The 15,617-nt window shown below is 48.5% G+C and overlaps 1 protein-coding gene across 6 annotated transcripts; it reads left to right on the top strand.

Moving 5' to 3' along the window:
• The first annotated feature begins 1,472 nt into the window (after positions 1–1,472).
• LOC119277885 lies at positions 1,473–14,518 on the top strand. 6 transcript variants are annotated; one of them, XM_037559230.1, is made up of 8 exons: positions 1,473–1,897; positions 2,572–2,620; positions 8,891–8,934; positions 9,043–9,119; positions 12,306–12,351; positions 13,695–13,809; positions 13,897–14,129; positions 14,256–14,518. In XM_037559230.1, the coding sequence occupies exons 1-6, from the start codon at positions 1,883–1,885 to the stop codon at positions 13,740–13,742; spliced, it is 279 nt and encodes a 92-aa protein (XP_037415127.1). In that variant the 5' UTR covers positions 1,473–1,882; the 3' UTR covers positions 13,743–13,809; positions 13,897–14,129; positions 14,256–14,518. The 6 variants fall into 6 exon arrangements, 5 of the variants coding, with proteins under 5 accessions (XP_037415127.1, XP_037415126.1, XP_037415125.1 ...); XM_037559229.1 differs by having other exon boundaries at positions 8,891–9,119; positions 13,891–14,129; XM_037559228.1 differs by having other exon boundaries at positions 8,891–9,119.
• The last annotated feature ends 1,099 nt before the right edge of the window (positions 14,519–15,617 follow it).

The raw sequence follows: 15,617 nt of genomic DNA on the forward strand, positions 1-15,617 counted from the left end.
CGTTTTTCTGCAAAAACTTTCAAAAAATGTGCGTCGTGATGTTTTGAATATTGACTACTGGGCCGGCCCATCGTAATTTTTTTTTACGTTTTTCTGCAAAAACTTTCAAACAACGTGCGTCGTGATGTTTCGAACACCGCACCTTACAGGCAAGGTACGAACGCGCTAGCCATCCGGGACAAGACCCACTTTGCGATAGTTTACTAATTTATTTTCTTTAAATAACGATCATTTTTTGTGCTAGATTCCAGCTTGTTTTTTTTGGCCGGTTTTCTTCTGTTTTTCTTCTATTTTCAATTTCGTGAACTTTTCTCGAGTTTATGAACTTTTTTCGTTTTCGTGATCTTTTTTTTGAATCTTTTGAATTCGTGAACTTTTTTCAAATTCAATGAACTTGTTTCCAAAATGATGAAATTTTGTACTAAAACAATTGTTAAATAGCACTGTTTTCGGATTGTAATCAGCAAAGTATTCTCAGTCCATTGGTTTTTTGCATCAAGTCTTAAGCTGTCGGAGCTTTGGTAGAATCCCAGCCAACCCATTTGTATTTTTTTTGTCTATTAAAAATGTCTTTTCTTTTGTTACACTGCTAAAAAAAAGGTGCACACATAAGGTGTTTTGAACTCGCAACCTCCCCTTGTTGGTGCAAAAACTGTCTACCAAGCACGCCGCCTCACCTCTTGTGAATAATTTATTCCAATTTCTTAGTTTTTTCTGTTTTTATCTAATGCGTGAAACTTTTTACAAAACTCATGGACTTTTTTGAATCCGTGAACTTTTTTTCAAATCCATGAACTCTTTTTATTTTTACAACTTTTTTCCAAAATCCATGAACTTTTCTTTTGAAAATTTGTGAACTTCTTTTCAAAAAAATTGGACCTTTTCTAAATCCGTGATTTTTTTTAAAAACATCGTGACCTTTTTTCCTTTTGAAAATTTGGTTCACGAGGTTTTTTTTCGTTTGGTATTTCCTACTAAGATGACCACGGATTTAGTAAAAAATTAAAAACGAAAAATAAAAATAAAAAGAACAGAAAAAGAAAAGAAAAAGAAAGAAGAAAAAGAAGAAACAGGGAGGAAGTGAACAATGACGTGCTGTCCTGGTGGTAGCTTCTGTCAACCAGCAGCAGGAGGTCTCGGGTTCATGTCACACTATGTGCTCTTTTTTGCCTTTATAAACGATAAAAAAACTGCACCTTTTAAAAAAGGAGAAAAAAACTAAAGCGGGCCGGCCCAACGGGAAACTGTGCGAAATGACACCAAACCCGGCCATCCTATGACACATCGACGATCCTGGTTTGCCAAACGACCCCGGGTTCAGTTTCGACCAAGAATGCATAGTTCAGGGTGCAATCGACCGGAATTTCGATTTGAAGATTTGTTTCGCCGAACCTTTATAAATTCAGGGTTTAAAATGAGCTTTTTCCTTGTTTGGGTGAGCCTTTCAGCCCCCAATCCACAAACACCACGTCCGTCCCTCGTCCGCCGCCGCACCCGCTCTTCTCCTCCTATCCCTCTTCTGCGCCGTTCTTTCGTCCCGTTGGCTCCCCTCGCCCGGCTTCCAGCCTCGCGTTCACCTTCAACATCCCCTCCAAGGCTAGATGGCGCCTCCCGCCGGTCACCGTGGAAAAGCAGGGATGGCCGGGTCTTCATACTGAGGGTGGAGGAGCAGGGGGAGGGCCAAGGGGCCAGCGGTGTGGGACCGAGCAGCGAGGCCGGCGAACCAAGTGGTGGACCCCCCACGGGGTGGAGGAGAGGCCGGGGATTGTGGCAAGGAGCAGCAGTGTCATGGATCATGGATCTGCAGGGAAGGGGATGTCTCGACGGCTGAGGATGGTGCTTACGGGACGGGAGGAGCTCAGAGTGGCACTCCCATTGAGGGATGGATGGTGCCAAGGTGAGCTTCTCACAATCCTTCTCCCCTTTCATGCCTCGGATGAATTTTGGGTTAATTGTCTGCTTTATGCAAAACTAAAAGTAGCCATAGTCAAACTAAAATGCTTTGGTAAGAACAACTATTTCGCTTGCTCTTCTGGGCTTCTCTCTCTTTATCTGATATATGTATACTCTAGAAAACCGGAAACTGCCTTTGGTGACCGAGCTCACTGGGGGTCTCCGGATTCAAAATTCAAATTTCATTGAAATTCATATTTTTACATTTCAAAAAATTCTGAAAAATGTATAGATATACATGAAGGCATAACACACATGTGTGTAAATTTTCAGGGCAAAACATGTTGAACTAAGGGCTGTGAAAAAAAAGACAAATCTAAGGCTGTTTAACACAAGATACTATTCATCCTCCCAGACCATGAATTTAACGTATTTCATCATGAATTTACACACATGTGGGCTACATCTTTACATACTCACATATTTGTTTTTAGAATATTTTGAAACATAAAAGTTTGAATTTGAATTTTTCAAAAATAAAGGCCTTCATGGAGCTCGGCCTCCAAAACGCCATTCTCCCAGAAAACCTGACATCTTGTGACATCTCTTTATCCTGATGAAAACAGATTGAATTGTCTCCCTGTTATTTATGAAATAGACATTGTTTTTCCTTGCCAGGTGGATATAAAAGGGAACAGCAAGAGGATTTTCATTTTTTTAGCTACAGGTAAAATAGTTTATGTTCAAAGTTTTTCATTTCAGCTTAAATAATCCTTACAGATGTTTAATTGTATAACTATTGAGCAACATGAGTCTAATTAACTTTTTATTCCCCCTTATAAACAGATTAGCGTGCCAGGCAGTTAGAGCAACTCCAAAGGGCCGACCCATTTCGTCTGCTGCCGTCCGTTTGGGTCGGCGCGGACAAAAGTGGCGGTCCAAAGCGCCGACCCAAACCCAAATCACGTCCGTGCCGACGCATTTGCGGCCCAAATTTGCACCCCAAATGCGTCGGCACGGACGCCACGCGCGCCTTCTCGCTGTCCGCTGCGTCCCCACCTGGCGGCTGTCCAACTACCTGCTGCCCATGCGGTCAGCTTAATTTATGACCATGGGCCCACGCGTCAGCGACGACGCTCGTCCTTTTTTAAGCCGACCGTGCGGCGGGGCCGTCCTCATCCAAACTCGCCGTCCAAATCTAGCAAGCTTTGCTCCCCCGTCACCGGCAAGCCCTAGCCACCAGAACCACAGCGAGATGGGGCTCTTCTCCGGCGCCGGCAGCAGCAAGGCCAAGGGCAAGACCCCCGCCACCCCTTTCCCCTTAGAGTTCCTCCCGCCTCCGTCGGCGCCTCGTCGGCAGAGGCAGCGCGTGAACGTGCCAGTGCACCAGGCGGAGTGGCACTGGCGGCACCGCCAGCCTCTGCCGTACCCGGACGTGACCCTGTCGCACGACTGACATCTGGATCCAGATAGGATCCCAGTGCCGGCGGCGCCGCGGACGGCTAGGGCTCACGCGGAGGAGGTGCGGCGTCGGTGGGCGCTGCTGACGCCGGAGCAGCGCCGCGAGCCCGCCTACTGGGCGAGGTGGTTCGCCTTTGAGCACGAGGAGGCGAGGCGACGGGACGTGCGCGAGGTCGACCGGAGCGAGCCGCCGATGCCGCTCATCGTCCGCGAGGAGGACCAGGCGGCCGAGGACGCCTACCAGGCGGCCCTTGCGGCCGTCTACCGGGAGAGCGAGGAGGACGAGCAGCGCAGGGCGGAGGTGGCGGAGGAAGAGGAGGCTCGCTACGAGGCGGCAATGGCGCATGCACTTGCCCTCTCCGCGGCGGGCGACTGCGTGGTGCTGCCGGTGGCCCCGCCGTCCCCTCCCCGATGCCTCATCAAGCCGGAGAAGCAGCCGGAACCCGAGCCGAAGCCGTCCCCCATCGAGCGCTACTCCTGGACGGGAGTAGTGCGCGAGTGGGTACGCGCGCCGCCGGTCTGGATGGGGGCGACGCCGGTGCAGGAGGCGGCGTACCTCGAGCACTGGCGCCAGATTCGGGTGGCCAAGAAGCGCTGCGACGTCGAGTACCTCGAGATGCTCGAGCGCGACCTCGAGGAGGAGCAGCGTGAGGCCGAGGAGGAGGCGCACCAGGCCGCGGCCGCACAGGCCCCCGCGCCGGCACAGCCTGCGCCCGACATGGCTGCGCTCTGGAACACATCGTTCTCCTAGGCCGGGCCGGCGCCGACGCCGACGCTCATCGACCTCACGGACCCCGAGGCCGCCGCCGCCGCCGCCTAGGGCAGCGTGCTGCCTCGTAGTTTAGGTTTTTTTAAATGCAAATGTGGACGCGTGGACTCTCGCCGGCCTTCGTGGCCGGCTTTATGTTTAATTAATGTTGTTTTTCTTTTTAAATATGCATGCGTTATTTTTTTAGCGCCATCAAAATGGGTCGGCTAGCGTTGGGCGCACGCGCCGACCCAAAAGCGAAAGCGGACATCCGTGTCCGACCGACCCAAACGGACAAAAGCGCCGTTCATTTGGGTCGGCCCGTTGGAGTTGCTCTTATAAGAATAAGAATATGGAAAACGATCTAAAACATCCGGCTGATTTCTCCAGAATTCAGCCGTGTCGCCCGGGCGCCACGCGTCCTCGTGGGCCAAGTCATGCACCCGCGCAGTCCCTTATCTCTAGCGTGAACGGAGCGAGATCCCCTTTCTCTCTATCCTCTCCTACCTTGGTCTTGACGCACCGCCCGTCCCCCACTTCGCCATTAGGGCATCTCCAGCCGCGCCCCCAGGAAGGCCTCCCCAGGCGTTTTTCGCGCCGGCGCCGAAAAAAGGTCCAGTCGCGCCCCCAGGAGCCCGATTTTCGCCGGCTTGGGCCGAAAACAGCGCCGGCAGACCCAGCCCGAACCCGGCGCGCTGGGGGGCGCCCGGGGGCGCCGGGCGAACTGTTTTGGCGCGAAAAAGCCGCGGGCCCGCCACGTCAGCGACACGGCTCTCTTCTCGGCCCTTCGTCGTCCTCATCGCCTCGTTTCCCGCGGCGAATCAATGCCAAAGCTGCCGCGCGCTGCCGCGCCAGTCAGCCTGCGCCATTGATGCCTCACGGGCGGCGCAGTGAAGACCGGACGACGCGCGTCCCTCGCCCTCCCTCGCCCGCCACGCGTACACACGGTGGCACGCGCGCGTGCGGTGCCTCGGCCTATATATGACGCGCCCCGGCGCACTCGGCGACTCACACTCTCCCGCCGTCGTCGTTCCTCCCTCTCCTCTCCTCTCTTTCGCCGTCTCCAGTTCACACCCATGGCCGAGCGCTTCCCAGGCGACGGCGCGGCGGCGAACGGCTTCGGCCGCCGCCATCTTCATGAAGACGAGGCTTGCCTCCTTTACGAGGCCGAGTACCCGGTCCCGCCGGACATGCGGGTGCTCGGGGCGTGGAGGATCAGCGCGGGCGGCGTGCCGGTGCCCCCGGTACCCACCGGCGCGGCGCGGCGTGCGGAGATCGCACGCATCCGCTCGAACCTGCCGCGTGCGGCGAGGGAGGGGCCACGGTACGTCCCCGACAGCCCGCTCTGGGACCCTTACTTCCGCCGCCGTCACGCCCAGCAGCTCGAGGCCACCAACGGCGTCGTGCCCTCCGGCAGGCTCAACGCCGCTGGCCGGCGTCGGTGGTGGGGCGTGCCCGGGCGCACGTTGGAGGCCGTCCTCGAGTACATCGAGGGCGGCAACACGCTGCGCCTCGAGTACCCCGCTCCCCCTTCCTTCTCACGCCGCCGGGGAAGCTCCTGGACCCCGAGGCGCATGGAGACCGGGGGGTCCTCCTCCTCGTCCGGCGGCTCGCCCTGCCTCCGCCCCCTCAAGCCGGAGCCCCAGGGCACGCCGGTCAGCGCGCGCACCCGCAGTTCCGGCGTCCGCAGCGGCGCCAACGCCTCTCCACCCACCGGCCGCTTCGTCCTCGTCGAGCCCAAGCCGGAGCCCGGCCTCCCCGCAGAGTACGAGGAGATATCCCGGCGCGGCTTCTCCGACGAGGACGCCATGCGGTGGGCGCGGGACGACTACCTCCGCGACGAGATGGTCCGGCAGCGCCGGGCCCTGGAGGAGATCGCCGCCCGCAAGCGTGGGCGCGAGGACGAGCACGGCGTCGTGGTCCTCGACAGCGACGACGACGACGACGACGCCGCCCCCGGACCGTCCAACCCGCCGCGCCAACCGGGGGAGGGATGCAGCAGGGACGGCGGAGGCGTAGGCGGGGGCGGCGACGACGACGACGACGACGATGACGACGACGGCGGTGACTACACGCGGTTCTACAGCCTCCTCGGCATGTAGAACCGCGTGGGCGGGCGGCGAGGCGGGCGGCGAGGGAGACGGCGGGGGTAGCCCGCGGTAGTTTTTTTCTTTTTTTGCAAAATATGTTTAAGTTTGAACGAACTCGCCGATGTTTGCGTTAAATTTGAGTCGTTTTTGCGCCGTATTTGACTTTTTTGACTAACCGTGGGCGCCGCGACTGGGGGGCATCACGCCCCCAGTGCGCGGTTTAGCGCCGGTGCGCCCCCAGGGGGCGATTTTTTGCCCCTCCCGGGGGGCCAACGGCTGGAGATGCCCTTACCCTCGTCGGAGCAAGCCGCCCCACATCTTCGCCATTAGCCCTCGTCGGAGCAAGCTGCCTGCAGCACACCGCTACGGCCTGCAGGCTGTAGCACCTGCGTCGAACCTGCAGTTCCCGGCGCGGCCTTGCCGCTGCCGGTGTTGAGAAGTGTGGCGGTGCTGCCGGCGAGTGCCCGGTGTTGCAGAGCATACCGATGCAGCATCGTCGGCTTCGCGGGAGCGCCGATGTTGTGGAGAGGTCCGCGTCCGAGGGGATTCTCCCTGAAGCTGTTGGGAGCACCGCCGACGGTGACCGCGCCGAGTGGCCGATGGAGGCACTGAAACTCCGGTGATGTTGCGTTGAAGCTGTTGGGAGCGCCGCTGGTGTTGCAATGGAGCAACGCCGGGCCGCTGGAAGCATAGCCAGCGCTGCAATGCAACTTCGCGGGAGTTGCAATGGAGCTTCACCGGATGTCGTTGACACTGCGTTGGAGCTATGGTCGCGCCACGCCGTGCTGCAGTGGAGCGGCGCCCCGTTGCGTTGAAGCTGGTCTGCTGCCGTGGCGTTGCTGCATCGAACGGCCCCAGAGCGCTCATCTGACGGCTGGGCAGGCGGAAATCATCCGGCTGATTTGTAGCACCGGCCATAAGATATGACCTTTGCATTTTCCATGTCTTCCTCATGGGTTTGCTGTTAAGGATGAATTAGTGGAGGCGATCGGCGCCGCTGTTGTTGCGTAGGCCTAATAGAATTATTGAAAGGTGTAAAATACGATGCTCCCAAATAGATTGCACATCTCAGTTATTATAGTGAACATCTTTATGGTGGATCGATGAAACTTGAAAGAGCTTGTGGTGGTTCCAGCAGGTTGGTAGGAGAAATCGTGACAGGGGTGAACTGAGCAGAGGTAGGATTGAAGTAGGAAAAGACACACCATGACCTGCGAGTTAATGGTTTTTGGGGTATTGAACAATTTTATGTGTGATCTCCATTCATGGTTTAGTGTATCTAGCCATTGTCTTTGCGCGTAGGATAATATTGTTGGTAGATGTAGGCTTTTTCTTCGCACCAGCTAAATATCATGAGGCTACTGTAAGTTGGAATCCTATGGCTGCCACCCATGGCTCATTTCAAATAGTAATTTCAGAGTAAATTTTGCTATTGGAAGTGGGATTTCTATTACCGTTTCTACAACATGAATGTTCTGTATCTATTATGGCCATGGTGTTAATGTATGTTTGGAAGAAAATATTTTCCATCTTCCTAGCTTAATAAAACCAGAATCATGCATATAATAGTCAATTGTGCCACAACAGTTTAGTAGCCTCGTACAATTTCTAATTTCTAGCTACACATGTTTCATAAGTATCCACATTGCTATGCTATGCACAAAATTGAATACAATTTGATATGGTGCTATCCAGCATGTTCCTTGCAATAAGTTCTGCTAATAGACTGCAGCTAATATTGTTGTATATTTAACAAAACTGCCGAGATGATGAGATGATCTTTGACATGTTTGGAATTATAGCTCTTGCATGACTATTTAGCTCTTTACAAATTCTCTCTTCTTAATTCAGTTTCTCTGTTCTTCTTTTTTTTTTTTTTTTTAGAAAAGGAGGATGACCCCCGGCCTCTGCATCTGGGAGATGCATACGGCCACTTTATTTATTATTCTCGATAACCATACAAAGTATTACAACAATGTGTCTGAATCCACCATCTAGGGACTCCCACCAAACGGACGCGGGCAGACAGGATGGGGTCGCGGGTTGGAGTTGGCCTAAGCCTTGCCACGGCGATATTGCAGATTGTTTCCAGCGAGCGAGGAGAGAGCAGGTGACAATATTGAGAGGATGCTTGGCATCAAGGACTCGACAAGCTTTTGTGGGAGTTGATTGAGGCGAGACACCTGGGTAGGTCTAGGGATTGAGGTGGTTTGTTTGATACTCCTTGGCTGTTCCTCTTTTTCCTTTGCCTTTTTATTTCAGGAAATGACTTTATTCATTAGAAAATGGCAATGACGTTTACAAGCATACATGAATCAAACTATTTTTCCTGGTGGGGCTGGGGTTTCTCCATGGCACGATAGTTAATTTGAGAGTTGGTCTGGCTGTCGCTGGTCTGGTGCATGCCTTCGTTGTTTGGTGGTCTGCCTCCTGCCTTTGGTGGTGTGGTTGAAGAATTGTCAGAGTTATGGTTCTCATCTTGCGTGCAGTATTTAGCTGAGTTTCTGTTGACACATTACATTACTTCAGTTATGATGGGCAATCTTGAGTTCCTGAAAATGGTGGCATGTGTTCTTGCTTTCTTTAGCCATCTCTATTGCTTTGACAGGTTGCTGAAATACGAGTGGATAAAAGTTGCATGTAGCGAAGAAGCATTATTCCATTGTAACCCTCAGATTTTAACTATGTTTGCCTCTAGGTTGTTCGAATGCCTGGGAGTGGTGGGTTGCCTTGTCTCCTCTGGTCAGCTTATTGTCTGCTGATTTGCTTACCAAAGTTTGTGCTTGCTCTTCGGAGCTATCTCTTAGACACTGCCTCTCATGTAGGTCCCTGATTCATTTTGTTTTGCAGATCCTGTTGTTGTTGCTGTCCGTTGCTTTGTCGTCTGCTGCACTGTTGGCTTGCTGGCTGCTCGTCTTGCTGTCAAGGTTCGTGTTCCGTGCCTCAGTTTTGAGCTCTGTCTGTTTTTTAAAGGTAGGAGAATCTCATAAAAAAACTACTATGCATCAAATCCTTCTAAATAACAAATCCACATGCATGCCGTGCGATTACATCATCCACTTGTTGTCGCACGCTTACCGTTGGTCCTAAGTTGATATCATCATCTGCGATCTGTCTAGCATGACCAGATAAAATTTGCTAGCCATCCAATTCCAATCTATGGTAAGAAAAATTTAGACCTAAGTTTATTTTAGAATGCCATTCCTTGGATTTGGTTTTCTGAACCACAGAGCCTGCAATTTTGCACTGGCAAATAACACCAGGGAAAGGCAGTTTGTGCTTTACGAAAATATTGTGCATTAGTGCCTCTTTAATCCAGAACCAATGGACGTAGTGATGAAATTAGAAGGTTCTTTGTTAGGTTCGAAACATCCGAGTGGAGCATCTCCAGTACTTCCGAATCTGTTAGTTTCTCAGCAAGAGTAGTTTCTATATAGGTGTTTATAGATGAACCAAGTATCTCAAAGTGCTTGTGCCATCCTCTGGGAGAGTGGGTTTCCTACCTGACCGTTCAAAGCCATATTGTAAATCAAATAGTTTGGCTGAAGGGCCGACAATACAAACGATAATAATTCTACCAAGAAAATATATCATTTCTTTTCAAATCTGTTTTGGCTGAACTTGGATATATTCATCTGCGGTATGGAGGAGCGTCATAAGTAAATGTCAGCTTATTGTCTTCTTCGGTTTCAGTTATGAATTAATTAATGAAAGAATGTGTGTTGTGACATGCCTGCAAGAAACCAGAAAGAAAGAGTTTCAGTTGGTTTCTCCGGTTTGTGCCTGTGTTATTATAGTCAGTAGGCTAAACTCTTTCGGCTCATAAATCATAATCTCTTCGCTGCAAGGTACAGAATTTGTAGTTAACTGAAATTGGATGACAGAAAGTTGTAGCTCCAGTTTTTGTTTGCAGTAGTTGATGTGCTGTGTTTGCTGCAGTGCATTCTTACTAGGGGTGCAGAGCAGCGTCCGATCCGCCCCGCTCCGTAGTCAAAATAGATCACTTTAGCTATAATTTCCCACCCAGATTTAGCTTAGTTTCAATTATTTCCCTACTTATGCGGGATATGTGGGATGCCCGCTTGCATCCCTAATTCTTACCATGCCATGTGTATGACTAAGAAAAGAAGAAATAATTGGGTTCTAATTGATTCAATGCACATTAATAAGAACTGCACGTGTATCTGAATTAGTTAGCTTTGTGGTTGACACGGTTGTGTGCCTTTTATCTGAATCGATTGGGAAAAACACTGAATATATACCTGAATGTGGTGATCTCACACATTCTGAATGAATCTAGCAACATTGCTTCTGAAATCATAAACTTTATTCTTCTATGAAAAGTGATAAAGTTAGAGCATAGTTTGCTCAAAGGTGTGTGCATGAGAAGTAGAACAATCTGAGCAAGGCACAATCTGAGAAGTAGAACAGAAAATTAGAAACAATGTGTGCATCATATGTATGTTTGCTCATGAGAGGATAAAAATATGCAGTACAGTTTTCTCAACAATGTGCGCATCAGACAATTCTAGCAAGGCAATATGAGGATGATGCACATTGAATCAGAGATTGCCGAAGCTACAACTTCACACGGAAATTTACAAACAAAAATTGCAGCCAAACACATTGTTTTTTTTTTTTTGAGTAGAAAAACACATTGTTGGACGCAGCTCCTGGGATGACATAACCACCGGTGCCGCTCGACTTCCTCTCCGCGGCTGATGTCGTCGGCCGTGGCCGCCTCACCTTGCGAGTCCTCCCAGCGAATGGGTCCTTCGGCGCGGTGCGTCGCTGCGCCCCCGTCATTGGGTGCTCTGGCTGTAGCCGCCTCACCTAAAGACGCCTCCCACCGAGGGGAGCTCCGTCTCCATAGTTTGGGAGCTCCGGCTATGGCCGTGTCACCTCGGGGCCCCTCCCCATCGAGGGGAGCTTCATCTCTGCAGCCGGTGTCGTCGGCGCGAGCTGTTCGGAGCGCCGGCTGTTGCCGTCTCACTGCGAGAGCCCTCCCCGCAGATGGGAGTCGGCATGGTGCGTGGCTGAGTGACGCTGTTGGGAGCGCCGGCTGTGGCGCGTCGCCTTTGGAGACCTTCGGCGTGGTGCGCGTCTGCGTTGCTGCCATGGCCGCCTCACGTTGCACGGGAGGGGGTAAGCCAATCCCCAAATAAATTGGCAACATTATTAGGACGGAGTGGGTTATAAGCTAATTGGTGTTTAAGTTGCTGGTGGAGTAACATCTTTTAGCGGATGCCGTTCGTTGTAGGTCCAACATGGTAGGATGCAAGTTTCTCTCTTCGTCTTCTTGGTCTGATTGGCAGACCACCATGTATAGGATCGCCGGTCAAAGAACTTTGAGGGAGTTGTTCGGCGCATTGTGTAACAATAACGCACGACAATAAATAGTGAAGCTGTGTATCAGTTAAATCCAGTAAAGTCTATCTTATTATGCACTATCTTAACTACAATCTATCACATGTGCTGATGACTATTCGGACTTACTCATTTGTTGAATCCATCGGCTATGTTTACAAATGTTTTTTGTAATATGTTTCTATGTACTCCAGTGTATCGAATCCCTAATAAGGGAAAACCAGACCTTCGATCCTATGTAATCAAATGCTGTGTTGAATGCAATGTATCACCTACATAGAACATCGCATAATATGTTTATTCCAAAAGTAAACCAATTATCATAAGATACATTACAGAAGTCGGTGATACCAAAAGAAGGCCATTTCCAAGCTATTCAAAATGACGCTATATATTTTAAAAATTGGTCTCCTCATTTAAAGCATTACAAAGGATACAAAGTATTGCTACATTGGAAATCACTTTTTCCCAAATAACTCTGGGTCTGACCTGGGACCTTACAGTAGGTGTTGCCTTCAGCCCTTCTTTGACCTGGCTCTGCCATGTTTGCTGGTTTAATGACACCGAGTAGAAACTACTCATGGCAAACATATGTAACTGGGATATTTATTTGTTTGGGAACTGTGTGACCCGGATTAGTATAGTATAGGTTTGTAATTTTTCCTTGGGAATCTATATATTCAGTCAAGCTGGGATGGGCTGTATATTTTTTACTCTGACCAGTTTCTTTCTTATTTGTTTCACAGTTTGTACAACCTCCAGAGCTACTGCTCCACTGCTCTATTGGTCAAGGTTTGTTCCCTCCCTTTCTCACAACCTGCTACGTTATATTTGTTTTCAATGTTATACTCTTATGGTGCTTCTTGGTTACATGATGATTTCACATTCCGGATTTGGCTAGGTGTTGTGTTTTATTTTGTGTCGTGCAATCGTGCTGCTTATATTTCGTGCTTGCGTGTTGACAGGATGTGTGCATTTGTTTATGTATACCTATTTTGAAAATCGTGGTGGCACTGTGTGCTTTACCGGTGCTATCTTAATTACGTGAGGTCGCAGAGGATGGATCTGTTCTTGCAGGGGTAGAACTTGAACTTGAACTGCCCGTTGGTGCTACTATAAGAACATATTTATTCAAAACTCTTCTTACTAAAAGTTATATGTCTGTAGTACGTTTTGCCTTCAAACTACCAGATTCAAGCTCTTAGAATGTTTCATGTTTGGCCGTTTATCGCAATTCTAATGGTCGTATTTCCTTACGATAAGTAGTTATGGTTAATTTTCTTGGGTATAAAATTCAAGGCCAATAGGGGCATCCTGAACATATGCAGATGAACCATCCCTTGGTATGTGCTCTTTTCAGCTAGGGAAAAATGCACTCGAGCCATAGCTATTGCAGGATTGATGTTTTTCATGAGATATATATATGACAGATAGTGATGGTAAAATATTTGAAGATAGTTCAGTGTACATCGGAGCTTAAACATATCTCTATAAGAAAGCCTTCTCTTGGAAAGCAGTTAAATATATGCCTTCATGTTCCTGGTTATCTTTTTTTTTTCACTCTCTGCTGATGTCACCTTGAAGCTTGAATATTTTTTCCTTCCTTGATAAATACATCGCTCTGTAGAATTGGTTGATTAAAGAAGTTAACTCTTCTTCATAGCAGTTTTTCAATGACTTGATGCGATGACCAAAACATGTACACTTAAACTTGTATATCAGTTCAAACAGTTGATCAGTAAAATGGAGTTCCGTTGGTCCTAACTGTTGTTCCAAATCCTCCAAAAAGAAAAACTGCTATACTAAATAAACTATCTGCTCTATTATTTTTATTTTTAGTCGTGCTTCAACAGTGATATTACAAGTGATATGTAGGAGAACACATGTTCATTATAAATAAAGAAATATGGCATGAATTCAATTGGTGTTAACCTGAACTTGGTGAGATTGTGCGTCTACTGACAACAAAGTGAGCTAGGTGTAATTTAAACTTTATTCCAGTCACATGAAACACATCATGGGTGTATATGAACATTTTCTCAAAATACGCAATCTTGGCAACAAAAACTTAATTGGTGTGATGTGTGCGTCAAATATATTACTTTCTGTTTGTCGAATTGAGAATTTCTTGCCAGTTATCTGTGATGTGGACATTGGTGCCAACCCTTCTCCTGAGTTGGTGATGACGATGAGGGTGTCGATGACCAGACCGTGAAGGTGGTTGACATTGTTGACACCTTCCATCTTCAGGTTGCTAACTCCTTTTGATGTTCTTGGCGTATTATCTATACAGTATGCACTTGGTCAATGCGCTAAGCGCACCTTTTGTAGGAGCAGCCTGCTTTTGACAAGAGACAGTTTGTCACTTGCATGAAGTGCTACATCAAGAACCTCACTGACAAGTCTGAAAGGGAGGAGCTAAATGATTTAAGAACATTGAGTCTACCATAAAGTTTCTTCTTAGCAAGCTCAAGGACCTTCAGTAATAAATTCTCTGTTTGCCTTGGTGCTCATTGGTATCTGACGAGACACCTTAGTACTTCGTTCTTCCTTTGGTATTCCAGATGCTGGTATTTGTTCTATAAAACTTAAATCGCTTTTGAAAAACTTTATAGGCCTTACTTTCTTTGGGAAGGTGGTACTAATATATTACATTCAACGTAAGTTCTAAAACTGCTCCTCTTGATCTGTTTCAGCTTTGTAGCGAGAGCATGCATGATGATGGCAGCTTGGGGTTCGCCTACTACAAGGAAGGAGCTGCTGAGCTAACTTTTCTGTACTTTGTGAGATTCTGGAAGAAGAGAGCTCATTCATATTATATTTCCTTACTTGTCATCAAATCAGTGTGTGTCAAACTGAAGTATTTGTGGTTTATATAATTTTGTAGTTACAAATGTGCATCTGAATTTATCATTGCCATAGTGTGTGCAGTTCTGAGAAAGAAAAGAAAAGGAATAAGCTACAGAAGGTTTTGTGAAAATCTTTTCCCTTGGTTTATGAGGTTTTTTGTCTTCTGATTGGTTTCATGATTTATGGTTCATACATGTTTTTTGATATTTGATCTCTTTATTAGTTGCTTTTATCCCAACAAGCGGATATTTTCAAATTATCAAAATGGTTGCTAATTGCTAAAATCTACTTCTGCTAACAAAGTCAAATATTTTTTAAACACTCCTGGTTTAGGTTTGACATGGTCAGCTTGCTCAAACATAAAGTTATTAAAAAATGCAAATATTTTCAATGCACACATGGTTTTAAATCAAATTTCTCACCCGAAGTAGAGTGGAGGAGGCGTCGTCCAAATCCCTGCCATGCTCCACCCGCTCCCTCGCCGTGCCGGAGAAGAAATTTACGCGCCGCCCCTTCAAGTCCCTTCGACGCTGCCGAGACATCCTCAGCTTGTCCCTCCTCACGACGTCACGTCACTACGCTGCCCAGGTCGACCCTCCTGTCGATGCCGCCACGGTGGAGCGCTCGTCCCTCCTCACGACGCCTGTTGCTGCCTCCTCCCACTAAGGCCAGGATCTTCATCGGCCTTGTGATGGCCATGCTGCCTGTCGCCGGATCATCTCCGGCACCGAGCTTCAAGCAGGTATTCATCTCGCATCTCTCCCGGCGGGCGGCATGGACTCTGATTCGACCCCTTTCTCTATTGCTGCTGCTATGTGAGTATTGAAGATGCTATTTTGTATATGGGAAATGATTTCTTTCAACCGATCGATCTTGTGCGAGCGTCCACCGTGTTTATGTCTGTCGGATGGGCTCTTAATCATACAATGAGCAGCCAACCCTTCGTGTCCACGTTCTGCAACTGGTCCATTGTTTCAGAAAGAGATTCTGCAACTAGCTCCTTGTTGCAAACCGACTAAGGGCTATATCCCGCAGTGGCTAGATCCCGCAACACAACCTATGTTGCCAAAAAAAAATCCTGCAACATGATCCATGTTGCAAAAAAATATATTCTGCAATGCAACTCATGTTTCAAATTTTTTTTCCTGAAACACAACATATGTTTGAAAAAGAATGCAACATTATCTTTGTTGTGAATGTCTCCATAA

This window comes from Triticum dicoccoides, chromosome 3B (assembly GCF_002162155.2).
Source record: "Triticum dicoccoides isolate Atlit2015 ecotype Zavitan chromosome 3B, WEW_v2.0, whole genome shotgun sequence".
In the NCBI taxonomy this organism is placed as follows: domain Eukaryota; kingdom Viridiplantae; phylum Streptophyta; class Magnoliopsida; order Poales; family Poaceae; genus Triticum; species Triticum dicoccoides.

Excerpts from the sequence above, each read along its gene's own strand:
- LOC119277885 (XM_037559227.1), top strand. The coding sequence starts at position 8,595 with ATGCCTTCGTTGTTTGGTGGTCTGCCTCCTGCCTTTGGTGGTGTGGTT. Across the intron at positions 8,935-9,042 it reads GGGTTGCCTTGTCTCCTCTG|ATCCTGTTGTTGTTGCTGTC; the intron begins GTCAGCTTATTG and ends TTTGTTTTGCAG. Across the intron at positions 12,352-13,694 it reads CCACTGCTCTATTGGTCAAG|TTATCTGTGATGTGGACATT; the intron begins GTTTGTTCCCTC and ends ATTTCTTGCCAG.